Raw genomic sequence first — 19,696 nt, forward strand, 5'->3', positions numbered from 1 at the left:
TATATGTGCCATAGAGTAATTCGTTGCACTAGGTGTAACTGCTCTTTCGTGAAAGGATCTATTTCTCAGTAGAGAGAGCCAACCAGAATTTTCTGGGGATGGTAGTAGAGATTCTTATAGCTCAAATCGGTCTTTTTTCCGCCAAGTCGTTTCCGCCGAGAGCTTAGATTTGTTATAGGCTATTAATCAACTTTATAGGAAGCCAAATTAGCGCTGAAGACGCAAAACGAGAAAGATTTGATACGCATTTCATTAACCAGAATTATACTCCTGACTACCCAAGCTGACTTATACGCCATCTGTTCGCGAAGTATGGTGGCAATGTTACCGTTGCAACCAATCGCCGTTCCCTATCCCGCTTTCTTTTTTTAGCGATTAAGGCACGTATACATTAGCTCGTCGATCTTGCAATGTACGACCTACTGCAGCGGTTATAATCCGTTTGTGAGTACACGAACTTCATTTGTGCTCCTTTCTTTCCTTTGTGTTCGTTGAAAAAAAACCCCGATTCCAGTCGGGTCCAGTTGAAACTATTCAAGAGTCGTTCACAACATCGTACAAATTACTGATCCATCAATTGTGAATGCGTGCATTGCATTATCCGCGCGCTAATGTACACGAGCCTTTAGACGTCACTGAACAAAACATTTGTCCTGCGTCTCTAAGATAAATTCATCCGGTCAACAAAGCACCTGAACAAATTCTTACGATTACCCTATTTATAAAAAATAAAATCGTCCGATGTCACGTGACGTTCCATAGTTCCCTATATTTTCCGGAGAACTCGGCATTACGTATTAATTTTGCATTTTGTTTGTGTTGTTGTTAATGTGACAAAATCGTAACATCTGACAGGTTGAAACTCCCTTCTCTGTAAATACAGGGTGTCTCGGAGCTCCACGCACGCTAACCTGAGTAGATTGATATAGTACACGTTTAGACAAATAATTTCAGAAATCGGGGTCCAAAGACGCAACGGACTTATTTAAGAGATTCCTGCCCTATCTCAGATGTCGCTAAAATATCACAACTCTGCTCAAATCATGAGGAGCGACATGGAAACATCATACATGCAATTGCTCATGGAAAAAAAAAAAGTATCGTCTTTTTTCTAACTGGCTTTGTCCACATAACGGCCTTGTGTAGGTGGGAGAAATATCCCCTTCCACTTCTAGGACCTTTTCTTGACGCCGATGGCTCAAATTGCTTGTTATAATGCACAAAATAAGTATTTTTTTTCCGACCTCAGGTTATATTTCAAACATTGTTTGTCTTGACGTGTGATGTCTAGGGATGCGTAAATTTCGCAAATAAAAAAAAAAATTCATAAGTAAAAGTTTCGAAAGTTTTGTCCACTGAAAGCACATATTTTTTAAATATAATTACAGCTTTTTTTTTTTAAATTATACTATGTTTTTTAATTCAAACTAATTCAAAATTAAGCTGCCCTTTAAAAGTTGAGAAGTATCAGCATATTTTTGTTTTTCACATTTGAAGTCTGCTACTACTGTAATTACCTAACCGAACATGCAACTCGTAAGCATACCTCAGGAAAATTCTTCATGAATTGTTAGAGAAGAGGTGTGTGTTTATGCGTGGCACTAACATATTTATGTTGCCGAAGTTATGCCTGCTTCGGGTTATACTGGTGTCTTTTTCCAGCATGCCTAGGACTTTGACAACCTGTTTATATCCCTTCGTTGAGACAGAGCTGCGGGCCATGTTCCGGTTAGGAGGTTATACTGGTGATATTTGAAGTCTGCATGACATAAACAAATGTATTTTGGTTTACCAGCCCCAGTGTCGGGGTGGTACGATGCTCGTCTACTGCGATGAAGGTTGCCGTCATGGTTCTAGGTTCAAACTCGAGGGATGATATATAGAACATATTTTCCCAAAACGAACTTGAGGCGACCACCGATAGATAGCGCCTTCATATCCAAACCATCTCATTAATGGCAGTAAATTGTAATATAGCGATATGACCAGAGTTGGTTTTGTTTGGTGCAGTGGAGGTGTTTGCTTACCACTATAAATACCTGTCTGCTAACATGATCGTTTCCCCAAAACCCTGTCACGTCTTAGAAACAATATTTTTCGGAAAAGGCTTCCAGTAATAAATTTGGGTGAAAAGATGGCGTGGGTGTTGCTGCGGCTTCAGATGGCCAAAATACATGTATGCTAGTAAGCCTTCACTCGTTGTCTCGGATGCCATGTGTAGAGTTAATGTATGGGAATAATTTCTGCTGCTGCATAATATTTTTCCCTTCTTCTATTCACCATTTTTATTTGTTAAATTTTTACCAAAAATGCCCTTGACTTCCATGCTCAAAATATTTCAAGGCTATAAAACTTAAAAAAGGTTTTTAACAGCTGGCTGATGCGAAGATATATTTTGGGAAGAGAGAAAGTGTTCAACTGCCCCTGCGGGGAATCGAACCCACGTCCTTTCCGGGGTGAACGCCCTAGACCACTAGACAACAGAGGCAACGAATCTATCAAACTTTCCTTGGAGCCCGTGTGCACTGAACAGGACCGTACATGGACGGTCGGACCTAGCTCAGGCAAAAGCTCACAATCGCTGACAAATAAGCGACAATAAAAGCGACAAAAGCGACAATACCACCAGATGGCAACTTATCCGAGGATGATGTCACTCTCCGCTATCCATACAAATGTTTTAAACAGCTGGCTGATGCAAAGATATATTTTGGTCCGACCGTCCATGTACGGTTCTGTTCAGTGCACACGAGCTCCAAGGAAAGATTGATAGATTCGTTGTCTCTGTAGTCTAGTGGTCTAGGGCGTGGGTTCGATTCCCTGCAGGGGCACAGTAGAATTTTCTCGCTTTCCAAAATATATCTTCGCATCAGCCAGCTGTTTAAAACCTTTGTATGGAGTGGCATCATCCTGGGATACTATCAACTTACTCCACAAAACTTGCACGAATGGGTAGTTTGATCGTTCCAAATTATTGATTGGTGGCATAATTTTCTCTGGCCAGTGTGCACCCGGGTTTAAATAGCTCAGACATAAAAGTCAACCTAATACATACTATGTGAATACATACTAGTGATATCACAACTTACATATTAAGCGACCGAGTTCTGAGACACCCTGTATAACAATAAAACTTGTATAGAATGTCTTCAAAGTCAGCCAATCGAGAATGGTTCTGAATTTGTATCGTAAAGAAATAGACGAAAGTAGTCAGAATGATATTTAATGTATATTTATGAATAATATTAAGTGATGAATATCCTTCATTGATTTCCAGAACGAGAGGAAATACCATGCGATGGAGACACTCCACTGTTAAGTCCAGTTACTGGAGTTGATTATTTCTGCGGGGATGGCCCGGATTCAAAAAAGTGTCCACCGAGTAGTTACTGCCACAAAACTTCTGGTTTCGCAAAATGTTGTCCCGAAGGTAGGTGTTATATTTTACCTTCCTCTTAAAGCCCGTATGTTTTCTATAACGTGCATTCGTTTTTAGTTTGAACTGGCATTTTTCTTGTGTTACTTCCATCTACGATGACAGTTATCCTGATAAAAAGCTGCGCGGACACTGCTTATGGCTGCTGTCCTGATGGTAAGACTTCCGCCCAGGCCTCTGATCAAGCTGGATGTCCAAGTAACATTATTTTTTCACTTTATTTATCTTTGATTAGAGCTGATATTCCTTCTTCTCGAAGTGACAAACGATGATTTTTCGTAATAGCTAAACGTTCAGAAAAATGTCATTATATTATTATATGTTCTCTCATATTTAATGCTTTTATACTTGATACTTAATGCTATCAACATTTCTGTGCCTGACAACAGGTGTCTGCAACTGCAATCGTTTGGGTTCCTATAGTGTTACGTGTGACCCGGGTAGTCAGCAGTGCCCCTGTAAACCTGGAGTCGGCGGACTGCGCTGTGACCGCTGTGAACCTGGTTTCTGGGGATTGCATAAAATATCTGAAGGGAGCGTCGGGTGCACACGTGAGTAGCCTAACAGTTGCGCTCATAATTTATTATAATGCCTAAACATTAGGTTTATTTACTGCGATCTTCTTCTGAAACAGCGAAATAAAATTCCTTCAACAGCCGAGATAGTTTTGAGAATTTTTTACGTATACCAAATTTCTACCACGTACTCTCTCACGTGTTATGCATTTTTCAGCTTGTGCATGCAATCTCTACGGTTCGGTAAGAGATGATTGCGAACAAATGACTGGAAGATGCGTCTGTAAGCACGGAATTCATGGTATGAAATGCGATGTTTGCCCATCTGGGACAGTTCTTGGATCGGACGGGTGCATGGACGGTATGTTATTTATTATCTTGAAATTAAATTGTAAAACTTTCAGGATCTAATATGAATGTAAACTTTTTCCTCGCATTTCTCATTAATCATAAAATTATTTTGCATTATCCTGAAACGCTCACCGTTCTACCAACAGACATTATCCCGAGATGCTTACTGCGTTATAAATAGGAAGTATTCTGAAAATGGTTACTTTTCTACTAATCGGCAATAGTCTACACTGCTTACAGTTCTATTAATGGGCATTAGAGTCTAAACTACTCAATGCTGTACCAATGAATATTATTCCGAAATGTTTATTATTCTACTATTTTCAGCATCTATAGCAAAATCAGTGAGTGGCTCGTGTGAAGAACTGAAGTGCTTCCACGGTGCGCAGTGCACAGAAAAAGACGGTAAAGCTCAGTGTATCTGCCCCTATAAATGCACCACTGACAACGGCAAAGAAAAAGTTTGCGGATCCGATGGAAACACTTACGGATCTGAATGTCAGCTGAAGTTGTTCAGCTGTCGGTACCAGAAACCCATAACGGTGTCTAATGAAGGAGTATGCGAGAAAGGTATCGCTTTAACTTCATCTTCCTCGAAATACAATTGGAAATTTATCGGAAATTATTTCATAAGGTCACAACTGCGCAAAATTGTCATTCCTGTGTTTTGTTTTAATTTTCATCAGGAAGTACATCTTCCTCAACTTCTGCCGAACCTTTAACAACAACACTCAGCCCAGTCCGAAGATCTACGGAGCTACGTACGACTACGGATGTCGACGTGGATGTCGAAGAAGAGCAAACCGAAATCCTTCCAGAAAACATGGAGGTTACCGCTTGGACTGATATCGTCACGCCAACACCTGAACCCACGGGTATAAATGAAAATAGTTATTTCAATTCATATTCAGAATTTGAATTACAGGCTGTCATGAAATGAACTATTCTTACTACTATTCCACCGTTCATGCACCTCGCAAACATTGCACTAAAAACTTTTTTACCTATTGGTACATGCCAGGATGCGTGTTCTGAGTGTATGTGTGGCTTCAAACGCATTTATGTTGTCAGAGTTTTCGTGTTCTTTCTGGTGCTGCCATCTGTCTTCCTTATCTTAGAGTGAAGATGGTAGAATGAATTGATGACCATGAAATTAACTGGTTTTCGATGGTGATAAATGAGCAACAAATAATTCCCTTCCTAACATAATTTCCTTCCCTAATAATAATACCCTTCCTCCTTACCAATAGAGGGAGTATAGGGTGTCTCTCAAATCCACCAAGTTTTAAAGCGTGCAATATAAATTTTGGGGAGCCTTGAGAAAGATGATGCAGCTAAAAAAAAACTCTCCAAGCGCTCAACGATACCGTGGGGCCACTCGATAACCGGCACCATGGAATCTGAAGGGTTTTTGTCCACTAATGGGGAATGCCCGTTATTATTCAATGAAATAAATATATTAAAGCCCTGTTTTTCAGACTTTTAAAGTATCCACTACACAGGCTCCACCGTACTATTATTTCTCATTATGTAGCCGTTCTAGTGGCCACTCCTCGGAAAATATCAGCGAATGCCCAAGTACGTAATTACAATTAATTTTTCGAGTAAGTATATTTTGTTGTATGATTTTATTTATTATCAATCAACAATAGCTGGTGTGCTGCGCCATCTTTCGGTGCCAAATTGTATTTACAATTAGAGAGTTTCATGATAAAAATGGATTTCCTCTTTCACAAATCTGCTATCAGAAAAACTTTTTTTCAGCCCACACAATTCCAACATTTACCATCTTTTCTTCAAAAATGTGGGAAAAGATGGCAGCACCAGCAACCTCACGCAATCAAACCCAACTCAAGCAACATAAATCCGTTAGGGGCACGCATAGACACACATACACAAACAAAACATTACGGCATGTACCAATTCCTTATAAATTTCACATAAGAATGTGTAGCCTGTACAGTTAAGCAATAATAGCATTACAGTAGAACCTCTCGATAGCGGACAACCCCCCGGGTCCGAAAAATTTGTCCGTTTACGTAGAATGTCCTCCTCCTAGCCGGAATATGACCCGCCGCTGTCTCAACGAAGAGAAATGAGCAGGTCGTCAAGGTCCTAGACCATGCTGGAAATAAGGGGGAGTGTCCATTATTGGTATTAAAATACATAAGCCCGTTGATATTTTCCAAAAAAATTGTTCATTAATGGGAGGTGTACGCTAACGAGATGTGTCCGTTTTTGGGGTTTCACTGCTGAAACATTAAGCTTTTGTTAGTTCAATTGAATGATCAGACCATTTCGAAACAACCATCAAGGCCTCTATTGTTTTAGAAAATGGAGGCCCACAATCGCGATCGAGCTCATGAATGAATTATGCAAAAAATTTCCCATCAAACCTATAGTAAATATATTTTCAATTGCATACAGAATTGCCACGCATCGGGAGCCCGTTTTTCTCTGGCGGTTCGTACATGGAATTCACGAAACTCGAAGCTCATAGCAGGCTATCAATAGAGATTGAGCTTCGGACGCTTGCGGAAGACGGCATCATCTTGTACAATGGTCAAGCTGCATCTGGTAATGGTGATTACGTCTCTCTTGCGATCAAAGATGGCTACGTTGAGTTCAGGTAATTTTTTTTTTTCCACTATACAGATGTCGGAATCGGACGATCATGAAAAACCATTTATGTATGGAAAATATTCATTAACTTCTTCACGTGCAAGCTTTTGGCAACAAATTTGGATAATCTCTATTTGACGAATCGGCGATAAATCTGATAAACTCGTCCTAACCAAACCCATGTTAGGAAAAAAAAAAAGGGGAAGGAAAAAAACAGTAAAGTGAGAAAAAAATAAATCGTAGTGACTGAATATTTGTACTGTTTGTAGGTCTGTTGCTCTCTGCGGCGAGACTTCTTAACGGGAACATGATTATCATTATCAAGTTAAACATAATCTGAACATCATGTTTTGGTTTTCCTGATTCACAATTCCTTAGTTTCACTTCAGGTACAATTTGGGAAGTGGCGCAGCCGTACTTCGCTCCCCCGAAAAACTGGAACTTGGGCAATTTCACCGGATTGTAGCTAAAAGGTACCTACGTGAAGGAATGCTGAGCATAGACGGCGTAAACGAAGTCGTCGGACGAAGCCAAGGCAAAAAGAACTCTTTGGACTTGAACGAAAACATGTTCTTGGGATTCGTCTCCGTCTTGAACAAACAGCAAGTTGATGATTTCTTGGATTATAACAAAATAATGGATAATATTCATTTATATATATGATATCCACCATGCATAAATCCATCTACATAATCACATCTTTTAAAAACTTTCGCAGAGTGCTGGCAAACATAGGAGTAACAACCGGATTTGTCGGATGTATCCGTCATTTGAAGATCGGTCGGATAACAACGGACTTCAGAAACCCATCGCTGGATTTATTAAAAATCCATGACATCCGTAAGTTCGACAGAATCATACTTCGCATGAGATTATGCACGAAGCTTTTCGAGGATCAAATGCATATTCAATGACTCATGAAGCGTCTAGGTTTAGATTTCAAATGAGTATTAAATTACACTGATAATAATTTGTTTATTTATGTTACACAGGTGACTGTATGGAAGACAGTTGCTTCAGCATGCCATGCCAGAATGGCGCATCTTGTATCGCAGCAGAAGGAACGGAATTCCAGTGCCTATGCCCAGGAAATTTTACAGGTTAAACATGAAATTCGTATATTTTCTGAAGCTTTCATGAATAGTTATACTAATTGCGTGCCGTATATACAGCTTCCAGGCTTTTGGGCCATGGTTAGAGAAATTTGCTTCCCCCTAACGTTCTTTTCTTTGTGGGTTTGGCATCGTCAGAGGTGTTTTAATGCGTGGGTCTTTGTACGAATTGCGACTGACACCCTGAGGTCTAGTATTTTGGACCTTATGTCCTCTCCCTCGCTCTGTGGTATGATGACCTTGAAGGCATATGAAGAAGAAAATATAGATTGTGTACTTAAATTGTTTGTGTGTGAGGAAGAATAAATAGGACAAATATTCAAAATGTTTGCAAATTTATTTTGCTAATTTGCATCATGGAAAGACTCGGTGCACCGTACGAAATATATTGATGATGTGGAAATCGAATCATGTCTGGAGAGGAAATTCCATGAAATTTTCTGAGCAAAAACCCAAAACTTGGTCAGTGATGTTATTGTCTGGGAGAAAACAATCTTTAATGGGCTATTGACAATCATTTTCTTGAAAATTCCACAATGCCTAAGATCACAATATACTAGATCTTCCTTTTTCTGATTACCTACCTGTAGAGTCTGATGATGGTTCGTTGTTTATTCAGGGTCACTTTCTCTCGGACTCTCACCAGGGTTACATCTCGGCTCTCAGTTTCGTTGATAACTATTATTGAAAAGGCTGACTATTAATAGCACCCTAGCAAGGACCAAACACCAGACTACATCGATTCTACATCAGGGGAGACGTGCACCATCATGACGAACAACACATATGTGTGTGAAACGTTGACAAGCGAATTTCCCAGCCCATAAACTAAATACAAATACAGTAGACGCTGCAGATTAGAATCACGGATATTGTTATGATTCGGGTTTTTTTTTTATCACTTTTGCATAGTACAGAACAGAGCAAAATAATAACATGGGAAAAATCCGCTTATAGTTCATATATAGTATCGGGGAACTTCGGTTTATCTACCTCACTAGTTCTTTCTTCTCGTCCAATTTTTTTTGCTAATTCTGAAGTTAATGTTGAACCAGACTCATTTTTTTCCCTACAAGTTATCGTTATCAATCTGCAAGACTGTAAGTGATCAGAAGGCTTTCTCGTTAACAAAAATTTCCGTACACAGTTCACGATGCCCCAATTGGGCTGCAATAGTCGATACGATACATATTCGTTTATTGCTTCTCTTATCCGAGGATGTCACTCTCCGCTATCCATACAAAGGTTTTTAACAGCTGGCAGATGCGAATATGTATTTTGGAACGAGAGAAAATTCAACTGCCCCTGCGGGTAATGGAACCCACGTTCTTTCACTTTCCTGGTGAACACCTTTCCGGAAAGGACGTTGGTTCGATTCCCCTCAGGGGCAGTTGAATTTTTGTTCTTTTCAAAATATATCTTCGCATCTTCCAGCTGTTAAAAACCTTTGTATCGCTTCTTTTGCAATAACTTTTCTATAGGAAAAAAAAAAGTTGTTTACTCTTTCGTGGTCAGGTTCTTTCAACTGACCACCTTCACAGTTCCTCGGCCAAAAGAGTTTCATAAGGGAATCTATGGAACCTACCGTACATTATAAAAGACGTGATTCGGAATACACAGAATTTTCCATTCCATTCCATTCCATAACAGTTCCATTCCTACTCATTAAATTTTCTAAAAAGAAAAAGATTTTAGCTTGAGCGGCACAAATTTCTGTTTAGAACAACTAAAAAAAATGCATGATTTAATATTTTGAAACATGTTGTATAGGAAAGAATAAACTTATCCCGTTTCCATATGTCCCTTTCAATCGAGTGGGGCATTAAGAAACGGGTAAATTGTATTTACAACTAGAATTTTGTGTGATATAGTGATCAATCGGTCATTCTTACCAGGAACTCCGAGGCTCGATGCGATCACATTATGCGGAGTGCAGTGTAGTATTCACTGAATTTAAAATTATGCCTTTTTTTTCGGCAAAAAAGCTTCGGAGCTTAAAACAATTTTTCAACGTCACGGGAAAAAGGAAACTCCTCGTCTATGAAAAGTTCTCAAACACATTAGTTTTGCAGCTAAAAATAAGTATTCATCACATAAAATACGGTTGGATCTGTTTTTGGAACTCATTGTAGGACAGTAATTTTACCTGTAAATCATAGAAACATAGTTTTATCTGACAGTCACTAATTGTTTTCCATTTTATTTTTGATGTAGGTCATCACTGCGAGATTCCGTTGAATCCTTGCGCTGCCGAACCTTGCGCTTACGGCTCGACGTGTTTTCATATCGAAGGCGACGAATTCACGTGCATGTGCCCCATTGGAAGTTCTGGACGATTTTGCGATGAAGGTGCCGATCAATTTATGCTTGTTCAAAATGTGATACCACAAAAAATATATATATTTTACGCCACGGCTGGACAACTCTTTCAGCCCGCGGGCCAGATATGCCGTATCTCTGCCGTTCGGGGGCAAAAAAGTTTGACACATTACACAGTGACCACTAGACTGGACACTTTCCCAATTGTTGTCTAAATATTTTTATAAAATGTCCCGTTTTTCCCGTATTGACGCTTGCTTGAGTTTTCACTCCTTACAGAAATCACGAATTGAGATCATTTTCGTGACTTATAAGTTATATTATGATTATTATGATTCTATTAAATATTAATTATGGTTGTATGGATATATATTCGTGTCACATGTATTTGTCTAGCGCATGCGTGTTTTTCTTTTGGTTAGTTACATTTAATACATTGCAACTTGCATTAAGTAGGCTCTTTCTATTGCCAGTCATTGGAGATATTTTCAGCAAATTTAGCGATAGCTGGCATGTTGCCAACTTTTGACAATTTGTTTGGATGTTGTTAGCAACTTTATTTGCTTTCTGCAATATTTTTCGGAAATAATTAGCAACTTTACTTCCCTCCGAGAATATTTCGGATACACGGGGTAGTTATAAATGAACACACACTACTCAGGCATATGTAGCGCCCATTCTAATTTAGGTATATTAATAATAATACTGGGTATATGGGATGCGTCGATCGTGGAGGGAGGGAGAGGGAAAGGAAGATTCAATTGGAAAAAAATGTTTAGTTCTTGACCACCAGGAGAAAAAGTTGCACATTTTCTTATCACATTATCTTTTTCCTATTGTCCAAATTACGTATATGCCAAGTTTCAATGAAATACCTCGTCTACAACGGGCACTACATACCGTGTTTACCCGAAGGTAAGACCCAGTCTTATATTAACATTTACCCAGCTCATATGATACTTCATCATGGAAAATTACACTGATACATATTTTTTGGCAGATTGTCTCTTTCTTTTTTAATACATTTTTGAATGACGGTTACACAAAAAACCGCCAAAAAATGGTGAACGCTGAACTTGAAATTTTTAAAAAAACTTTTTATAAAATCTTTCTTTTGGGTGTCGTCGTTTAAAGTAAACAAGAAGTTCAGTTTATCTAAGTTTCAGAACCGACCGAGGCGATGTGTATGAATTCGTTCAGTGCTCAGCGTCGAAATATACCGATTGTTTACTTACGACAACTGCATTCATCGGGTAGCCAAAATACGTCATACAGTCAACGCTTGATATAACGGACCCTTTCATCCCATCGAAAACGGACGTTATACAGTCGAATCCCGTTATATATCGCGCCCGTTGTTGTGGACGTATTTCATTGAAACTTGACATATGCGTTATCTGTACAGTTGAAAAAGATAACTTCGATAAAAAAAAAAAGCACCACCTTCTCACCTGGTGGCAAAATATTGAATTATTTTACGCTACTTTTATTAAATATTTATTTTCCCCCATGGCCCATATATCCTATGTAGGCTGTATATCAAGTTCCATCAAAATACCTCCATCAGAATGGGCGTTGCATACGTCTGAGTAGTGTCAGTTTATTTATAACCACCATGTAATTGACAACTTGAGAGTTTTTTCGGCTATAATTGGCAATATTACTCGCCTTTGAAAATTGACGACTATGGCTTTTTGAGTCAGGCGACAATTTGCGATAACACGTATGGATCCCATTTCCAGTATTTTTAAGAAGGGAATATGGTCATCCTAGGTATTTATCGAGGTATGTATCGGGACGTCGGAATGCATTTATAATTCCCTAACGTATCACCTTTCCTGGGCTTCATGGAATACTTTCGCGGGCCGAAGGTTGTGCACCCCTGGTTCACGCCATCCTATATGAGAATGAAAAATATTTATTAGTGAATAGTGATTGTAACATTTTGAGTCACTTTCCGTTTAACTTTCAATCATTTCTCACCACAGTACATACGGTTCGCGACGTCCCCGAACTCACGGTGGATTTCGGCGGCCACAGCTACTTGATGTTCCCGACTCTGACTCACGTCAGCCAAGCCTTCACTTTAGAGATATGGTTCATGACTAGGGCTCTGAACGGCGTCATCCTTTACAATGGTCAGAAAGTGACTGGTGCAGGCGATTTCTTGGCGGTCACTCTCCTCAATGGGTTCTTGCAGTTGACCTACAATCTAGGAAGTGGAGCTCAAAACATTTCGTGAGTAGCTCAAAATAGCTTATTTGTATTTACAATAATGAACGAAACCATATCGTACTGAGCTAGTTAATGATATTTAATCATGGTCATTTTCCTCTCAGATTTTCAATTTTACTATTTTCTCTCTTTAAATGCTTACAAAAAAGGATACCGGAAGTGATAAGGTATATCAATATGCGTTGGTTTTTTTTTTCTTCGTTTTATACATTCATACCAATTTTGAAATTATATATTTATAGTACAGTATATTCTAAAAGTTATTTTATGAATAGGAATGGGAATCGATTAAAAATTTTAACTGGTTGATCAAAAATACGATTAATCGATTATTATTTTTTTATATGACATGATATCGCTCTCCACTTGTTAATGCAAGATGTACAGAAAACTGGATTTTGTAAAGATATTTTTTTTTTTTTTAGATATTGATTTTTTAAGGAAGGAAAAAACTCATCGCTGCCTCGAGTCGAACTTGGGTCCCTCGTTTGCTCTCACCACTAAGCTACAGAGAAGATAGAGATTGTCCTCTGTATATCTTGCATTAATAAGTGGAGAGCGACATTATGGCAATATATATAGCCACCTGCGGCATATCGTCCATGAGCTAAACTGATCGTTCATTGCACGGTCCCGTTCGGCGTATATACGCTCCAATGAAGGAAAACCTCTACCACCTCTGTAGTTCAGTGGTGGGAGCACTTATCCGGCAAACGAGGGACCCGGGTTCAACTCGAGGCAGTTTTTCCCCTTCATAAAATCAGCATCTCAGAAAAATATATTCAGTTTTCTGTATATCTTGGATGAATATTTTGTTTGTAATGATGCTATAAAAATATATTTTATTCAGTTCACACACTTCTATTCAAATATAGGAATAATTAAGAAATTAAGGCTACCCACTTAAAACAATTTACTATGCTAAACATAATTTTGCCAGAACCTGTAATTTCTTCAATTAGATAGTGTCCTTTTATTTTGGAAAAAATCCCTTTTTTGTTATTTTAGGTTTCCCACTTATTTGGAAAGTATTTTCGATCATACTGTTTGCTTGTTTTCATAGAAACTCCTCTCAAATGGTACTTGTGAGACGAGGGGGAATCTGATACTTCCCCAATAATATGAAAAGCTACTGTTGCTGAAAATAAATTTTTGTCCCATATTCTGAAACTCGCATCAAATTCAATATGGAACTGAAATGAGCAGTTTTCTTTGAATCGACTTGTCTAAAAGTTTGATCGAAACATTGATTCAAATATTTTTAAATACGGTCACTTATAACCAAAATGTTACGTATAGGAACATAATTTGTGTAAAACCGGCATTAAACAATAAAAGTTTTAGAAAGTTATTTTATAAAACTTGGAAAATGCAGCCAATGAGCACATTGGTTATATTCGAGCGAATGTAACCGATGCTCTTATTGGTTGATTTTTTTCACAAAACTTTTATAAAAAGTATGTTATAAAACTTTTATAGTGCAATCCCGCTCTAAGACATCGAATTGGTTCTTCTAAACAATTTAAGCCACTTCACAAACTTTGAATAACATTTTTAGTCGAATTTTAATCGGACTGATCGAGTCGATCAACTCAACTAAAATTTTTAACTGCGATTAAGACTTGATCGATAAACCGGTTCGATTAATCGGACCACCTCTAACTATGACTTTATCATTTTCAATATTAGTTTTGTATTCCATTGCAGAGCGACTGAGCCCGTAACGATGGGTGTATGGCATACCGTGAAAATGTCTAGACTGAAGAGAAAAGGCACTCTACAAGTCGATAACGGTGGTATTGTATCAGGAGAATCAAAGGTATGAGGGAACTATTATAAATCAACTGAAAGAAAGTACAAGTATATTCCGGTAAATGCGATAATACGGTTATTATACATATAATAACCAGTTATTATATATATACTTACCAAACGTTTTTGTAAATTTGATAAATTTGCCACCTTTACCTACAGATATGCATAATACCCAAGCGTAGTAGGAAATTTGAAATAAATACTAAAAACATTATCACTTTTATATATAAGTGATTATGCATAATATATAATGCTCGGATTTTTATGAATTGAAGATAGAACGTTATTGCTGATCGGTTAAAAACCTGAAATTACGTTTTTTTTTTTTTAACCTATATCAGCTAAGTCTCGTTGGAAAATTTGATAAATACTTGAAATTTTTATCGCCTTTATCTGTGATTATGCATAATACCGTAGTGTAATTAGTGAATTTGCTAATTATAAAGAAAAATTTGAAATTAGCATAATATGAGCAAGGCATATAGTCAGACCCGATATTATAACAAATTTTACGATAGTACCCCGATATAATGATACAATACATGCATGAATTATCGTGTACATTATATTCATGTAATACGATTTATCATGTTTACCAACGGCGAAACTTGAATGTGAGCATAATCAAAAAATCAAGTCCCTTTTCGTAGCTGAAGCCCCTGTACCGACAGGAGCACGCTAAGCTCTTCTCTGCACCCACCTCTACTACATCCATGCGGGTATAACCAGCACCTCCTAGACATTGAAGGCATCTGCACTGTTTGCCCCGTAAACGTCATTCAGACTACCTAGCACGTTTTCACATTTTGATACACAGCACCCTATTACGTTTCTTCTTATTTTGGCGTAGAATTTTCCTGATTGGCTGACAAATACCGCATAATGACTTGGTTTTGTGGGGCATAGAAATCGCCAGTTCTGAGCCCGATCGTTTCTTTTCCTCACAACGATGATACTGGCACGAGCAGGGAATTTTTCCCCCTGAATATTCTGAGGGAAAATGGAATACTTACTGACGTCACAAGCAGTGTGTGGAGGGCGTCTATCTCTAGGAGGTGCTGGTATTACCGGGAAAACATACTCCCGTCCAATACAAACTAAGCCGCGGAAAAGTGGTATATGTAAGTATCGGGTTGTGAAGGTCTCTGCCAGCTCTCTGCGAAGAGACTTTTACAAATTTCCTCGAAAGACTGGTTATTTTTGGAGATGATGATTGCAAGGAAGAAAATTAGTTGGTAGAGCACTCGTCCGGTAAACCAAAGATCGGGGTTCGAGTCCCCGTGCGGCACAGATAAATGTTCTTCCTTGTAATCATCATCTCCGAAAATAACCAGTTTTTCGAGAAGGCAGCCGCTGTGGTGGTCGAGTAGTCATAGTGGCGGACTCTCATCGACAGGACCCGGGCTCGAACCCCACCGTCGTCACAGTGGTGGTCGGCTGAAATTAGTTTCCTATGGTTCCCAACTTCGAGGCACAAATATCAGCCGATCTCCTCCGTTAAAAAGTCTCGCCGCCGAGAGCAACAGGCCTACAACGCCATACGCGTGAAGTGTAACAATCATTACACTTCACGCGTAGTTAGAAAAAAATTTAAAATAAAAAAATTATTAGGAAAAAAATAATGATGGCAGATGACAGCACTATACATAACAAACACTACACAGAAACAAACTTCACGGAAGGTTCCCTACACGCACACAAATTCCGACATGTACCAATTCGTTAGAAGTGGAATATGGACGAGGTGTATGTGTGTCTGGTTTAGTAGTAGTAGTATTTCATAGAATCGTGTATTAACAAGTGGAGAGGGCATTTGTGCGTTCATTTACAAGTGCGTGAGAGCGAGCAGGGAGAGAGAGAACAAAGTTGATATGATTTCTTCTATACTAATAGATTTGAACTAGAAAAAGACAAATTACATAGCCCACTTTTATCGAAACGTGCGCAGTGTCACAATGCTTAGTGTATTATACAGGAATAAAGTTTTATCTTGACTCTTAATCTCTAACCAAATAAACTCGATGACGTTTTTCAGGAGTTGCAAAAAATTCTTTAGTTCTTTAAATTGGTAAAACACTGAAATGCATGCAGATATATGTATATATATATAACCTGTGCGATTTGCAGATCTCATAATTATTTGCATAGTTCTGGAAAAACTATTTTCGAGAGTTCGAGAATTTCCCTCCATACAGGTGATAAGAAGAGGTCGAATTCCAAATGTAACTGTTATCTTGGATCATGGTGATACAAAGCCTAAGGAGAGAGAAAGATAGAGACAGACACACACATACACAGGGAACTAATTGTGATTCGTGGAAACACATATCCAACACATCTCTCTCTACACTATTTCCATTACAATTACTTCACCGTTTTATGTGTGTGTGAGTCAATGAATGAGCATCTCCAAGCAGTATTACGCAAACCATGGGTTTTAGAAGCTTTACGCTAACAAGCTGACTACCGTCCTTCTCGTCCGCCTCATCGGGTGTCAACTGTACAACGATTCCAACGCTGCGTTGTAGATGGCGTCCCTCAAGTCAATTTCAGAATCCGTTAGCATGCGGGTGCATATACGTAGTACTCTCTATTGTAGAGAGAGCACGGAAAGCAGATCTGACTGAGACTAACATAAGCCAGATTAAAGTAAGTAAGCGCGGGATTACTCCCCGGGACGTACAAAGCTTACACGGTGATCTAATTCGGCGAACAGAAGAGGAGAACAGCCAGTACTATGGTAGGAAATTCCCCCGTAGTTGCAGATGGGGGGAGCGGATTCATCTCTTTCCAGTTAATGCCTTTCCACTAATTTCGCCAAGTAATAATAGCGCCACTTGCTTCACGAGTAAGGAGAGCGAGAGACACACACGCTTGGATAATTTGATTACTTTATATTACAAAGCGTAGCTTGGAATCGGATGCGTTTCAAGTCAAGAATTCTCAGAGAGAAGAGAATTCCTCTTAAGTGTACTTTGGTCCATAAACAGATTAGAAATTACCCCTAAACAAGGGTGATACTATTATACGAAAGTATAACTCCCTCTGCCCCTAGAGTTTCCAGTAGTGCGTTGCTCTAGTCCCCTCGAAGTGAAATCATAGTTGTTTTTCTTATCGTGAATCAAGGGAAAATGCAAATCGCGATGCATGAATACACTATCTGCACAAAAAGTTCTGGGAATGAATGCTTGGTACACATGCATTAAATATAACTGAGCTATACTAGGAGTTATCTTCTAGGTTCCTCCCTAATTTGAATATTTTTACGAGATAATGCGTTAGTAGGTGTATTACATTCGGGTAATTTGGGATAAAACTTTTATTTTTTCGATTATTCCAATTTGAAATATGGTAGAAACCTAAAATTTGTATTTATATAAAATTTGGTTTGTTGTCTTCATATTAACAAATTCATCGTATTTAAAAGTGAATGTTATGTTTGAGGAAAAAAGTCACATTGAAAATAAAACCTTTGCGTGGAGGTAGCATGAAATAATCGAGTAATTAAGAGTAATAAACATATATGAGGAATGAGGTGTTCAAAATGAAGGAAACTAATTCAAATTGATCGAAAACAATATTTAATGAGTCTATGACAAAGAAAAACGAAAATTTCATTGAATTTCATCTTGCAGTTGTTGAGGGAGTGATGTCATGGTCTTTTTGCAATAGTAACACAAGTGCAATCTTCCTATTCTGCCCCGAAACAGTCAAGGTGGGCCCAAAGGTGGCCACACTCCAACTCCGTACACATTTGGTCATACGGGAATTTCCAACCGGTGGTTCATTTGATCATTTTTGTCGCACCACGGCCATTTTCTGTACACGAGGGCTAATTAGACCGGGACCTACAATTTATTGCGGATTCCGTACGGCATCCTGTTTTTATACCCAAGAGGTTGGTGCGCTAACCCCTCGATGTGGGGCTCCCTACGGTAGCAATTTTTCCTGCGGTCATGTCACCGTTTCTGTTGTACCCTCGTGTCAGGAAAGATTTTTTGACGAGGATGAACCGGGTATCGAACTCGCGACACCTCTAAACATCCTTTGGCACTTTAGGCGAGTATCTTATCTACCTGGGCTACCGCGCCCTCCAACCAGTGGAGTTGGGTGGGAAATGAATGCACCTTCTATCGGTGGTCGCCCCCAGGCTCGATAAGTAAAGAACGTGTTTCTTATGTTGTTTCCCAGATTGGAACCCGTTAACTTCGATGACAAGCTTCATGGTTTCGAATCATGTTTTTATGTGAACCATGTTGCATGTTCAAATTAATAAAAATTCTCATTTTGAGGACCCGTGATGCTACCATGTGGGCTACCAAGGATATTTTATCCGTCTTTTTTTTTACTGTCCAGTGCGTCCCCAATACGTTAGAAGTTCCTCTGGAACACTAACGCGGGGGGGGGGGGCGTTTAATTTAATAAGGCAACCTTCATGGTGGAAGACGAGCATTTTACCACTACACCACTCGGGGCCGAAGAGATATACCATCCCACCTAAGATAACACTTATATTATTCCATATTACTCGACACACCATCTACGAAAGAATAGCGTGAAAAAATCGGAAAGAATCATTACATAAAAGTGAGCACAACGCAATAAAGCTCAACACTTGTGATTAGTTTGAAATTATTGGGCAAATTGGGAAGTGGAAAAACAAATATTCTCCCAAACCAGCCACGATGATGGTGACAACGGAGTGGCACTCACTCTACAGCGTCATAAAAACATTTTGACATTGTTTATTACTGTTCCACTTGGAAGTCATACCTGAAGGCAGAGAGTATAAACATATATACAAATACAAATGAAGAAAGGCGTACCATTCTCTAGGGCTCTCATCGTGTGGGGGAGGGGGGGCACCCTGACATTGGCTTAACACAGAATATTTCTGAGAGCCTCCCTTGGCCTCCAAAGCCAAGGGATGACTCTTCTTAAAGGGGAGAGCGGGGTTCGGCATTAACCCGCTCTCCCTTACACGTGAAGACAAACAATTTTGGCCATAGAACCTATATTGTCGAAAGTTGTTTTTTTTTTGTCAGCTCATATAAACTGTGGGCTCGTGCAAACAAAAAAAAAAAGTGGGAGTATAAAGTACTTTAAAGCAGCGGTTCTCAACTGGTTCTCAGCGGGGCCCTTGGGGCTCATGCACTTCTCAGTTATTCAGCGGCTACTCGAGGAAAATAAAATAAATCAGTAAATTTGATAAATACAAACTCGATTATAATAGCATTGGAAAATTCCGCAAACTTTTGACGTCATAACCGAGGAGTCGTTAAAACCCCCAA

General features: G+C 38.9%; 1 protein-coding gene across 3 annotated transcripts in view; it reads left to right on the forward strand.

Moving 5' to 3' along the window:
• Nucleotides 1-19,696, forward strand: part of LOC149088151 (agrin-like) — a 249,194-nt gene that overhangs the window by 216,219 nt on the left and 13,279 nt on the right. For 2 of the 3 annotated variants that reach the window (XM_089244963.1, XM_089244981.1), the window contains exons 12-25: nt 3,278-3,430; nt 3,542-3,634; nt 3,826-3,987; nt 4,169-4,312; nt 4,630-4,872; nt 4,989-5,177; nt 6,730-6,931; nt 7,314-7,526; nt 7,643-7,764; nt 7,917-8,024; nt 10,251-10,385; nt 12,344-12,593; nt 12,740-12,757; nt 14,298-14,409. In XM_089244963.1, the coding sequence (XP_089101089.1) occupies nt 3,278-3,430; nt 3,542-3,634; nt 3,826-3,987; nt 4,169-4,312; nt 4,630-4,872; nt 4,989-5,177; nt 6,730-6,931; nt 7,314-7,526; nt 7,643-7,764; nt 7,917-8,024; nt 10,251-10,385; nt 12,344-12,593; nt 12,740-12,757; nt 14,298-14,409 (2,144 nt within the window). The remainder of the gene's footprint in view (nt 1-3,277; nt 3,431-3,541; nt 3,635-3,825; nt 3,988-4,168; nt 4,313-4,629; nt 4,873-4,988; nt 5,178-6,729; nt 6,932-7,313; nt 7,527-7,642; nt 7,765-7,916; nt 8,025-10,250; nt 10,386-12,343; nt 12,594-12,739; nt 12,758-14,297; nt 14,410-19,696) is intronic. The other variant, XM_089244973.1, reaches the window with a different exon arrangement.

The sequence above is a fragment of the Pholcus phalangioides genome, unplaced genomic scaffold, assembly GCF_987345545.1.
Source record: "Pholcus phalangioides strain wild (caught in Gottingen) unplaced genomic scaffold, Ppha-v1.0 ptg000003l_1, whole genome shotgun sequence".
NCBI lineage: Eukaryota > Metazoa > Arthropoda > Arachnida > Araneae > Pholcidae > Pholcus > Pholcus phalangioides.